Source organism: Kogia breviceps, chromosome 9 (genome assembly GCF_026419965.1).
Source record: "Kogia breviceps isolate mKogBre1 chromosome 9, mKogBre1 haplotype 1, whole genome shotgun sequence".
Taxonomy (NCBI): domain Eukaryota; kingdom Metazoa; phylum Chordata; class Mammalia; order Artiodactyla; family Physeteridae; genus Kogia; species Kogia breviceps.
The window spans coordinates 99,240,516-99,253,379 of NC_081318.1; the positions used below are offsets into that span (position 1 = coordinate 99,240,516).

Here is a 12,864-nt window from a genome sequence, read left to right on the forward strand (position 1 = left end):
TCAATTCTGACCATCTGTTGAAAGGGCACAATGGATAAAGTATTATATAAAAATAGAGATGTTTAGAGAAAAAATTTAAAGAACAGGAGTTATTTTAATTAATGTTGATCATAGACATAAGACTTAAAAATTCAGAAATGTATGAAAAGCCTGCGGGCAGAACAGATAATACTTTTTTTAGTATATCCACACTCATTGTAGGAGAAAATCTGCTTATATATCCTGCTGTTAGTCTTGAATTATCTATTTTGCAGCACAATGATTCCTCATATATACTTTTTTTTTTTTTTTTTTTTTTTTGCGGTACGCGGGCCTCTCACTGTCGTGGCCTCTCCCGTTGCGGAGCACGGGCTCCGGACGCGCAGGCTCAGCGGCCATGGCTCACGGGCCCAGCCGCTCCGCGGCACGTGGGATCCTCCCGGACCAGGGCACGAACCCGTGTCCCCTGCATCGGCAGGCGGACTCTCAACCACTGCGCCACCAAGGAAGCCCAGGAATTCTTGACATTCTGCTAGTTCTGCAGAAAACTTGAGGCCACACAAACATGTCCATTGGTCCTTAGGAGCCAAATAGATCCCTTTAAGGAAGCTCAAATGGGAATTTAGAGATCAAGGATTTAAAAAATTAGTCAATTATGCTTTGACTTTGATTGAAATAAATCTGGGTTTGCACCCCAATTTTGCCACTTGCTTGCTGTCTCTCACTGGGCGGTTAATTCAGCTTCTTTGAACCTCCATTTCTTCATGCATAAAATGAGAATAATAATACCTAGTAAGACTACCATGAGTAATAAAGACAAGAAATGCACTGAATATAATATATTAGAGATATTCAAAATGGAAATGGAAGCCATATTGCTACTACTATTAGTAATGATGTCTGTGTAAAATAACTGTCATCAAATATCCATCATGGGGCCTCCCTGGTGGCGCAGTGGTTGAGAGTCCGCCTGCCGATGCAGGAGACACGAGTTCGTGCCCCGGTCCGGGAGGATCCCACATGCTGCGGAACAACTAAGCCCGTGCGCCACAACTACTGAGCCTACGCTCTAGAGCCTGTGAGCCACAATCACTGAAGCCTGTGCGCCTACAGCACATGCTCCACAACAAGCGAAGCCACCACAATGAGAAGCCCGCACACCGCAACGAAGAGTAGTCCCCGCTCACCACAACTAAAGAAAGCCCGCACGCAGCAATGAAGACCCAAGGCAGCCAAAATTAAATAAATAAATAAATAAATTTTAAAAAAAGAAAAAGAAATGAGAGCAGGGGCAGAGCCACAGACATTAGAAAGAATATTAAGGAAATATTATGAACCACTTTATTCCAATACATTTGACAACTTAAGAAACAGAAACTCCCAAGGCTTACTCAAAAAGAAATCACTTGAATTGCTCTATATCGATTAAAGGAATTGCATTGATAGTTTAAGACATTTGTCCGTTAATAATAATAATAATAATAATAATAATAATAGTAATAACAACCTTTCAGGCCAGATGGCTTCTCTGGTGAATTCTACCACACAATTAAGGAACAAAAAATACCAGTCCCATATAATCTTTCCTGGAAAATTGAAGATGAGGGAATACTTCCCAATTCATTCTATGAGGCAAGCATTACCCTGATACTAAAATCAGACAAAGATGTTGTTTAAAAAAAACACCCTGCGGACTAATAAACCTCATGAATACAGGCAAAAAACTCTAGAAAAAGCTTTGGCAAATTGAATAAAAATATGTATACAAGTATAATGCATCATGACCAAATGGAATTTATCTCAGGGATGCATGATTGATTTACCATGTGAAAACCAATGAATATAATTCATCATACTAACAAATTAAAAAAGAAAACTCATATGATCATCTTAATAGTGTAGAGAAAGTATTTGAAAAAATCCACCTCCAGTCCTGTCCAAAACTCTGAACAAGGTAGGTAAAAAAGTCAACTTCCTCAACCTGATAAAGGGTATCTACAAAAAAAGAAAAAAAAAAGGGTATCTACAAAAACCTACCAAAACCTACCAAAAACATCATGCTTAATAACAAAAGACTGGATGCTTTTCCCCTAAGATCAAGGCAAGGACAGCTTCTTCACCACTTCTTTTCAACATTATACTGGCAGTACTAGACAGTGAAATAAGGAAGGAAATAAAGGGCATCCAAATTAGAAAGGAAGGAATAATACTATCTTTATTCACAGAAGATACAATCACCTATAGAGAAAATCCAGTGAAATCTGCAAAAAAAGCTAAGGAACTAATATTGAGTTTTAACAAGGCTGCAGGATACAGCATCAATATACAAAAAAATCAGTTATATTTATACATAACAGTATAAAAACCCAGAAACTGAAATTTTTAAAATATGATTTACAGTCACACTAAAAATACGAAATACTTAGGGATAAACCCAACACAAGATGTGAAATGCTTGTATACTGACTACTACAAAACACAGCAAAGATAAGTTAAAGATCTTGATAAAGGGAGAGATATGCTGTGTTTATGGGTCAGACAACTCAATATTATTAAGATGTCAGTGCTCCCCAAATTGATCTGCAGAATCAATGCAATTCCAATCATCTGTATTGGGTTGAGTCCTGTGCCCACCCCGTCCCCTGCAAAATTCACGTCCATCAGAAACCTCTGAATGTGACCTTATTTGGTAATAGGTTCTTTGCAGATGTCATGAAAATAACATGAGGTCATACCGGATTAGGATGGGCCTTAATGCAATAGCTGGTGTCCTTGTAGGAAGAGGGAATTCTGGATATCAAGCCACAAAGACAATGCCATGTGAAGACACAGAGCACACTGTCACACAGGGAGAATGCAGTGGGATGGCAGGGGCAGAGAGTAGAATGATGGGTCTATACACCAATGCACAGCAAGGGCTGCCAGCAACCAACAGAAGTTAGAGGTGCAAGAAAGAATCCTCCCCCAGGGCCTTTCAGAGGGAACACGGCCCCGCTGACACCTCGATCTTGGACTTCTAGACGCAGAACTGTGAGAGAATAAATGCCTGTTATTTTAAGCCACGCTCTTTGTGGTGCTTTATTAGGACAGCCCTAGAAATCTAATACAATGTCCCCAAAGTGTGTAGAAACTGACAAATTGATTCTAAAATTCATATGGAAACTCAAAGAACCTAGAATAGCCGAAACAACTCTGAAAAAGAATAACAGGGCTTCCCTGGTGGCGCAGTGGTTGAGAGTCCGCCTGCCGATGCAGGGGACGCGGGTTCGTGCCCCGGTCCGGGAAGATCCCACATGCGGCGGAGCGGCTGGGCCCGTGAGCCATGGCCGCCGAGCCTGCGCGTCCGGAGCCTGTGCTCCGCAACGGGAGAGGCCACAGCGGTGAAAGGCCCGCGTACCGCAAAAAAAAAAAAAAGAAGAATAACAAAGTTGAAGGACTAACCCTATCTGTTTTCAAGACAGTATAAAGGGACAGACGTCAAGATAGGGTGGCACTGGCATACACGTGAGCAAAAAGACCAATGGAAAACCAGTCCAGAAACAGAACTATACACATATGGACAACTAATTTTCCACAAAGGTACAAAGGCAATTAAGGAGAATAATGCTAGATTTTTCTTTTTCTTTTTAGACTTTTCAACTATTGTATATCCATATGTAAAGAAATAAATTTCAACCCACACTGACCGACTCTGGGCTTGAAAAGCACTATTTTTTCCCCTTTCTGATTTTCATCTTATTAATTCTTTCTGTCTTCAAAGAATGTTAACATGTTTACTTTGAAAAAAATATCAACTGAAAGTAGAAGCAGTTGGTCCAGAAATATGCTACCTTGAAAAGAAAAGCCAGGGCGGTATTTAAAAGCAGGTTACAGACACCCAGGAAACCACTGACACACATGTAAATAATCACAGGCTGGCCCCATCAGGATTGAGGAGACGAAAAAGGGCTGTCTCATGAACGTGTTTTGCAAGTTGAAAAATCTATTTCAGTTTGATTGGCTAGGAAAAAGAGGATGATTTCACGAACTTAAAATGTTAAGACGCAGCCGCAGGCCGGAGAACGGAGATCTAAGAGTAGCAAAGTAAATAGTGCTGACTTGATCCCAAGGGTCACACGATTTAAAGGCTGTGCTGATGTCTTGCCTTCCTGCACATCAGGGTGACAGGAGGGCTTGGAGGAACGAGCTGGGCTGTTCAGAAGATAATCCCTTTGGATTCGTAAACAAAAAAGCTATATCAAAGAGAGAAAATATGTGACGTCATTGTTGGGGAAAGATTTAGACCAAATAGTTGGGGTATCTGCTATGAAAAACATCCAAAAACAAGCCATCTTTTCTTCCTTACTGCTATTTGAAAGGAAAATAGGCAAGAAGGGACCCTGCCCCTAGCCCTGCCTCTCAAGGGGTCCCCACACTTTTGAGCACCTTTCTTGGAATTTTTTAGGTCACCCTCTGGTTGTGGGAACCAGCTACAGCTAGCAGTGCCATCCAAGCAGGACACCCCGGACCAGGACCTGCATGGGCCCGGCCCCCATCTTTCCACTTTGGAGCATTCTCCCACCCTAACTCCACAGGGAGGGTCCATCTCAAGCCCCAGGAGTCCGGGGCTCATAAACCGCCAGGCTGTCCTGGAACTTGGTGGCTGGGCCTGGTCGGCATTTCACTTACGGGGTCCCGTGAGACTGGCCACCAGGACGCTGCTCGCACGCTCACATCAAGTGGCTCAGACTGCTTATATGGAGAGCCCCTGCACCAGAAACAGTATTTGCCCAGGACCACAATCCCTAAGGAGAGGCCTGGTGGGAGGGGATGGTGAGTATCTGAATTAAAGTTAAGTAATCAAGTCAGCACAGAAAGCACTCCGGGACATCTTGTGAAGAAAAAAGGAGACAACCTTGCATGTACACATATACCTATGTGTATTTATACACACGACTGGTTTTTTCTCGTCTTGATCTCTTGTAAAAATCTTATTTATTTCCCATATATTTGGTTTCCAGGGACATAATACCTTTAAAATCTTCCTTTTAAAAATGTTTACCAAAAATCCATTTCCTAAGAATAGAGTATTTTGAGGGGAATGGGAGATTATTTGAGAAGCTCTTATTTAAAGAAAGTACACAGAGATTTTGTCGCAGAACTCCTCCCAGCCCCATACATGCTGATAGGGACTATGAAAAATGCAAAAGGAGATGCAGCCCCCTCCCTTCTGTGATCAAAGATGCCTTTTTCACAGCATCTCATGGGACTAGATGGCAAACGCTGTTTTAAAAGAATAATGCAGGTGCGTGCACACGCGCGCACACACACACACACATACACACAAACACACACTCACACAGACACAGGATTTCTTCCTATTTAAGTTCCTGGGAGTTAAAAACAGGGAGGGATGGATTTGTCCTTTATCGGGTCCATATTTGTAAACACAGAACCAGAAAAGCAAAGTCAGCCCTGTGGTCTTGATAAGCAGGCATCTCCCTATAAGCAGATAAGGATATGTCCAGAGAAGATTCTGGGAAATATGTATTTCCCGAATACACATGCTACATTTAAGGTTTGGGCCATTAGAGGGCTCTGTAGACCTGATGGATTTCTGTTTCCAATCCCAGGATGTTCTCAAGAGAGAATTATCGCTGTGATGAAGCCTGGTGAATGAAACATACAAATCCATCAGACATGAGGAATATTTCATTCATCACATCTTGAGCTTCTAGGTGGGATTAATACAAATGCTTTTCTTCCCCATTATGCAAATGATAAAAATAGCAAACTGGGGGCATAAATCTATTTGTTAAATGTAAAACGACCCATTAGACATTTTGAAAATAGTAAAATAAAATTTATATATAAATATATACATGAATCACTTCGCCGTACACCAGAAGCCAACACAACATTGTAAATCAACTATACCTCAATAAAGAAAAAATAAGTGAAATTAAATAAAGCTGGATTATATCACTCAATAAGGGAGAAAGCAGAGTGAAATATAAATCCTTGATTCACCCCTGCTCTTACTGTGACATGAGACTCACAGCCATTGAGTCGATGGAAATGCTTCGAGTTATATACTGGGATCCACCCGCTAGAACCATGTTGCCACTTATATCCAGAAGAAAATGACAGAAAATCCTTTCCGCCTCCTTCCCAGATTAAAAGAAAACAATCTATATGAAGCTGAACCCCCCAAAATGCACCCCCATAATGTCTCTGGGGGTTACTTCTTTCAAAGTCACCTGGCACACTGATGGATATGACCCAGCCAGTAAGTTATAAACGGTAGACAGACAAAGCCTGATGATTTCAGAGCAGATACAGGCCAAGAAAGCATAGCATGGAGTGTGCTGAGTCCAGACAAATGATATTTATATACACATCCAAATTTCAAGAGAATATGTATTTCTGTAGGTTTCAAACACTGTAATAGATACAAAGCAAAAATAAAAACCTGCTGCAAAGTTCTAAAAAAAGGAAATGATAAAAGGCACAAACGTGTATTAATATAATATTGCAAAATGGGAGATGCTTTTCCTTCTCTTTCCAACAGCCTTGGAGCCGTGCATACAGACTATCCAAGCTGGGGCAAGGGGGCTCCATCAGCTAACTGTGTCAGCAGTAGCCACAGCTGCTCTGGCCACAGCTGGAGACGTTTCTGCTTTGAAAGATGCTTCCTCTCCCTCTCCTCTCCCTAACTCTTGCTTTGTCCATCACTCTCATTCAACAACACCAGCACACGTTAACACTCCTAGAAGGACTTAGGCACCTCTTCTGGCATCTGTAATTTTTAGAAGTGCTTTGATTCTTTTTTTCCCCCCCACTGTAAAGGACCCTTATGTGAGCCAGCAAACTGCAAATAAAAAAGCATTTTCAAAGAAAGAACTCTTTTAAACCCCATTTTTACTTCAGAACCAGTCTATGTGTCACGTTTTCTCTACTTCAGTGGCCTCAGCTGCTACATGTCCTCAGCTAAATACACACGGCTTCTAGGTGGCCACATTCTCTATCGATGATGGAATTGAGAGGATGCTCTCGTGGGGTCCAGGTGAAAGCAACTTGAGTAGGGATGTTATCACCCTAAAACACTGTCACTTTTAAACTGATGTAGCTAAAACCAGAATGAGCTGTTAGAAATACAAAGGGACAGCACAACTTGGAAATGAAAACTGCTCATGTTTGGTGCCAGGGCCATGGCGGATGCTGGCTAAGATCATTTGGCTCTAAGAACCGCTATCCCTGGTGGCATCTGTGTATCCACAGATATAATTGGTCCACGCGCTGAGAAAAGTGCAATTCCCCCTCCTCAAAGGAGCTGCTAAATCACATTTCAAGTTCGAATTAGCTTACCAAATTCAGCATCTCATACAAACAACAGGAGAAGGAAAACAACAGCTAAAAGCATCGTGCTGATACGTAAATGCCCTTGAAAGAGATGAGAAATTATGATGTGCCACTGCACTGCTCCTGAGTTTTCATTTCCTGAGCTCCCTGTTTTTAGTACATTATTTCCATTATTATCGACAGGATGCGATTGTAATTGGGACACCATATGCAGTGTTGTCATGGAGGTACTCAGTAATTACAATGTTGTGTTTGCACTCCTTGCAAAATGTTAAAATTATTTCTGACCCTGAGAACACCAGGAGGAAATGATATTGGTTGGCACGACTTCTCTAGGGACATTCACTGTTAACAAAGAGATGGCTTTGAGGGCATTAGGAGCAACTAAGTCAAGACTATCCCTGAGGCAACGGGACATCCAAACTGGGACAGGTATAGGTATAACATTGAGAGGAGCTGTAGGTGGAACACACACACAATCAGGTATCTTGAAAAGCAGGGGGAATGCTGGTGCCAAGTCATGTAAATGGATACATTTACTCCTGCTAAAGGTCAAAAGACTTAATATTCACCTCTCTGAATTTCATTTTCCTGTTCTCTTCTAGGGAGCAATATGGAAGAAATAATAAAAGGCACAAACGTGTATTAATATATATTGATATCACCAAGGTGCTGGTGAAGTAACAGAAAAAGTGGAAGTAACCATCAGCAGTTGTTCCATCTGATAGAATACCCCGTTCAAACTGTTTTTTGGAAAAGACAAGATTTTGACATGAAAAAATGCTCAGGAAGATGAAGCAGAAAATTCAGGAATACATAACAATACAATCCGGATTCTGTGCTGCAAAACTGATAAAACAAAAAAAAAAAAACTAAAAGAAAACATAACTAAAAGAAAGTAAACCAAAATGCATCAGTGGTTATGTTAGTGTTATGATTTAAGGGATTATTAAAATTCTTCACTTTACACTTAGAGTTCTTCCCAACTTTCTACAGGAAGGATGTACAACTCTTAACAGTGGGAAAAATGAGTCTTTTCAAATACCGCACATCTCCCATTTGAGAACCTTTTAGACATGCCAAGTATTGACAAAGCAAACCTGAATGACAACTAAAATTACACTGTTGGCTTGAACATCTGCCACCTTCTTTAGAGATGAGCTCCGAGAGTCCCTCTGCTGTGGAGCTTTAGGGAACTTCCCAGCTCTGTATCAGGCACTCACCTGAGAAGGCGTCGTCACACTGATTTCCGGAACAAAGTTGTCCTCGAAGAAACTGATGATGTTCTCCTGCTGCAGCTCCTTTGTTGGGGTGACTTTAGGGAGAGGTGGGACAGGAGGTCCTTTCCTTGTCTAAGAAGCATCACACAAACAAACAGGGGCTAATTCAGGCAAAGATGGGATGGGAGACATGCAGAAACGTCACGTGAACAGAGCTAGGGGAACAGACTGATTGATTGATTGAAACGTAGGTCTGCTTAGGGAAATAAGCCCACCTGATTCAGGCAAAGAACGCCTGCTTGGGTGGCCCTCAGAGCTCTGACAACCAGTGGCCCAATGAGAAAAATTCAGGCTATGAGGCTCCACCCATCTCAACCCAAGTGCTATACCCAGGGCTGCGGTGCCACGTGTACCTGTGCCTCTCAAGTTTAAACTAAGGCAATACCTTCTCTGAAGTCAACTGAAAATGATTTCTCACTTCAGCAGTGCGTTAGCATTCTAGAACTAACATCCAGCAGGCTTTTCACTGGAGTCAGTGAGACCGCCATCGGCAGCATATATCTCACTCGGCACTCCAGTATTTTGGAAAATAAGCGTTTTAGAGATCTATGCATCATTCATATCTTCGTACAACGTTCCTTAGTTTCAACCATACACAGGAAAGCTTGAACTGGATTGGAGACTTCAAGTTTCCCCATAGGAATTTCATTTGGGCCAAAAGCAGGGAAGATAAGGGTGGCCATTTATCTTTGCTTGGCCCTTTCTGTTTCTTTCAAACACTTGCTCTGTCATTTCTGTTGAGCACACGTGCAGTATACCGTGGGTGATGCAAAAAACGTGAAATGACATACACGTCATGGCCTTTCTTGCTCCAGATGCTACCTAAAGCACTAACAGGAGGGAGGCTTCATGGAAAAGGTAGGATTCAATAGAACCTTAAAGGACAGGATTCTGAGAAAAGGAGAGCATGCGAGCCTGAGGAAGCTGAGATTGTGGAAAGACGTCTCAACACACTCAAGCAGAGGGTGTGTGAGGAAACATAAAAATCCAAGCAAGAAAAGGAAGCCGATTCCTTGGTGACGGTCACAATGCCCAAGGCTCCCACCTCAAAATCTGCCTGACTGGAAACTCTCGTCAATGTCCACGCCCCACAGAATTATCCCTGGTGCGGTCATCTGAGCACCAGTTTTTCCAGTCCCCCGAATATTATTATACATGTGATCTCTTCCTACCTGCGAGGGTGACCGAGGCCGGGCTGGTGCAGGAGATGCAGGTGCCAGCGTGTGATTGGGACTAGCTGTCGGGCTCGGGATGGGTGAAGGCTCCTCGGGCGGCGATGGCGTCTTTGCAATACGGAGAGGACCCGAGTCGCTGGATGAACACAGAGAGTAAGCAGGGCTCCTTCTAAGGAACAGAACTTATTTCTCAAGGGCCCTCCTTCCCACAGAAAAACTGAGGCATTCCAGGTACTGCTGGTTATCTACTCCCTCCTCTTGTTAATTCTGGTTATTAGGGCTTCCCTGGTGGCGCAGTGGTTGGGAGTCCACCTGCCGATGCGGGGGACGCGGGTTCGTGCCCCGGTCCGGGAGGATCCCACGTGCTGCGGAGCGGCTGGGCCCGTGAGCCGTGGCCGCTGAGCCTGCGCATCCGGAGCCTGCGCTCCGCAACGGGAGAGGCCACAGCAGTGAGAGGCCCGCGTACCGCCAAAAAAAATTCTGGTTATTAGCAACGGTGATGTGGTAGCTGGTACTATTTATTGTCACAGGTAAGTAAAGTGGGGCACGGAGAGGATAAAGATCCCTAAAGTCACTGGGCAATTTAGTGGATCTGAATTCTGGCCTTGGTAATGCGAACCCTTGTTCTTTCCACTGGGCCAGACAGACTCTGCAAGGATCGTCCAAACATAAGCTGAATTAACTGAACTAATTTTACTTTTGATTTATAAGAGAATCTTGCTATGGCATAATCTATAGCAAAACCTACCCCACAAATGATTAATGGGGTATTAAAAGGCATCCTTAGGCTAGCACTCATTAAGATTTTTTTGGAGGGCTTTCTGATGACATTTAGAAATAATTCATTATTTCTCTTTCTACACCTTATGGCTCAGTGACTCAACTCAGACAGCTTGAAACTGCGAACATATTATGTGATGGATGAGAGTCTGTACTGTTTCCTGAGAGCCCACTACATTCCTGGTCCCAGGCCAGATGCTTGTCAACAGCCCAAATGCAACGGCTAAGACACCGCTCGGGACACATTCTACTCTCTAAGGATTTCTAAACTCTACAGATTGAGGGAACAAGGTCTGCACCCAAAAATAAATGAGCACGTACACAGCAGCAGGGTCTACGTATTCAAGGGGCTGAGGAAATAGGTCCCGTGGACAAGACGTGGACGCATGCATGATTGGGGCCGTGCCAGCAATCATGGCCTCTGCTGGGAAGCACAGCCCCCAATCTATGCTAAATGGAGACCCCGCTGAGCTCACTCACCACCTGGTTCTGCGGAGGAACATGGAAAAACAATGAAGAACATTTGTCAAGTGGTCGTGGCCCCGCTTTTTCTTCATTGTAACTGATTCAGCAACATTGCAACTTCCAGATGCCTTTGTCCCTTTCCTCTCCATGTAAGGGAACAACCTTTTCCCATGCACTGCATCTCTAAATCACCCAAATGTCACTGTGATATTCTTATTACAATTCTTTCTTGGTTTCTAACCTCATATTGAAATAGTTGTATTGGAAACAGCAGCTCTATCCCTTTCCTGTATTCTTTTAGGCAACATTCTTTCCCTTAGACAAAGAAAATATACTTAATGCTCACTTAGAATAGCAGCTAGAGTAGAGACTACAAGTACAGCTAGACCAAGGAGCATCAAATAAGAAAATTACTTATTTCCAGGGAGTTCCAAACACTCATACATGGAGGTGGATACATGGAGGTGGTGGGTGCCCGTGTAAGAGTATGTGTGTTTTTATAAATGCGTGTGTATCATGTATACATTGATGTTAAAATCGTAAGTACAGAATGTCAGGACTGCATATTACCTTAGAAGCTGTTTAGTTCAATAGCACATTTTTATTTCTGTTGACTAAAAAAGAGCTCTTAAACCAGAGAGGTTACTGAACTTACTCAAGGAAGGCACAGCAAATTAACTGCAGAGTCAGAAACTTGAAAGCCAAGTCTTCTGACTTCCAACCCAAGCCTCACTAGCTTGCACTACTTGAGTACATAATGTTTGAGAAGGATGGATAAAAGGGATTCCCAAATCACAGGAGAAAGCTGCTGTGAATCCAAACCCTGGCAATGTAGACCATTTACTTACAGATCACTGAGCCTTTGGTATAACTGACTGGTGTACTCAAAATAAAACCAAACCAACGTTCAACAAAACCAAAACAACGCAGTGCTTGCAAGGTCAAGTTAGGAGGTAAGATGATGGTGAGGTCTCACCTACTTCCTTTTTCCTTTCCCAAAATGGATTCATTCAAGGTATAAGCACCGATAATAAGTATCAGAACTAACTGTTGTGAGTTTGGGGAATTCCCTTCTTCTCCAGATAAAGTAACAAGTGCACAACTAGAAATTATATGTAAGGGACGTCCCTGGTGGCACAGTGGTTAAGAATCGACCTGTCAATGCAGGGGACACGGGTGCAAGCCCTGGCCCAGGAAGGTCCCACATGCTGCGGAGCAACTAAGCCCATGCGCCACCACTACTGACCCTGAGCTCTAGAGCCCGAGAGCCACAACTACTGAACCCACGTGCCACAACTACTGAAGCCCACGCGCCTAGAGCCCGTGCTCCACAACAAGAGAAGCCCACGCAATGAGAAGCCCACGCACAGCAACGAAGACCCAACGCAGCCAAAAATAAATAAATAAAAATAAATAAATTTATTTTTTAAAAAGAAATTATATGTAAAAAACTGACACCACTGCTGGAAAGCAGAAAGAGGTAGATATCAACTCTATTGTGACAATGACAAAAGTCCATGGAGATACATCTGAAGGCTAAAAGTCAATGTAAAAGCACAGAACGAAGGCTGGTGTCAGCCTCCAGATGGAGAGGCTCCTTGGTTTTAGATCTTTGGAGGATGAGTAAAAGACCATAGGCTGATACAGACTGCAGAATTTGCAACAATCCTTGCATTAAAGGTGCACAGACATGAACTTGGCTCTGAATAACATGGCCTACCTGGGAGCTCCTTGAATGGTGAAGGCCTTGTCAGCGTGCTGGTCACCCAATTTCGTCATCACTTCATATAGTTTGTGGCAAAGCTAAGGGGACAGAGGCCACTGCTGTAAGTATTCTGGAGCAA

The 12,864-nt window shown here is 43.0% G+C and overlaps 1 protein-coding gene across 2 annotated transcripts in view; it reads right to left on the reverse strand.

Moving 5' to 3' along the window:
- LOC131762643 (amphiphysin) overlaps positions 1-12,864 on the reverse strand; it is a 186,268-nt gene that overhangs the window by 42,739 nt on the left and 130,665 nt on the right. For both annotated transcript variants that reach the window (XM_067042871.1, XM_067042872.1), the window contains exons 9-11: positions 12,741-12,823; positions 9,773-9,911; positions 8,544-8,672 (exon numbers count right to left, since the gene is read on the reverse strand). In XM_067042871.1, coding sequence (XP_066898972.1) covers positions 8,544-8,672; positions 9,773-9,911; positions 12,741-12,823 — 351 coding nt within the window. The remainder of the gene's footprint in view (positions 1-8,543; positions 8,673-9,772; positions 9,912-12,740; positions 12,824-12,864) is intronic.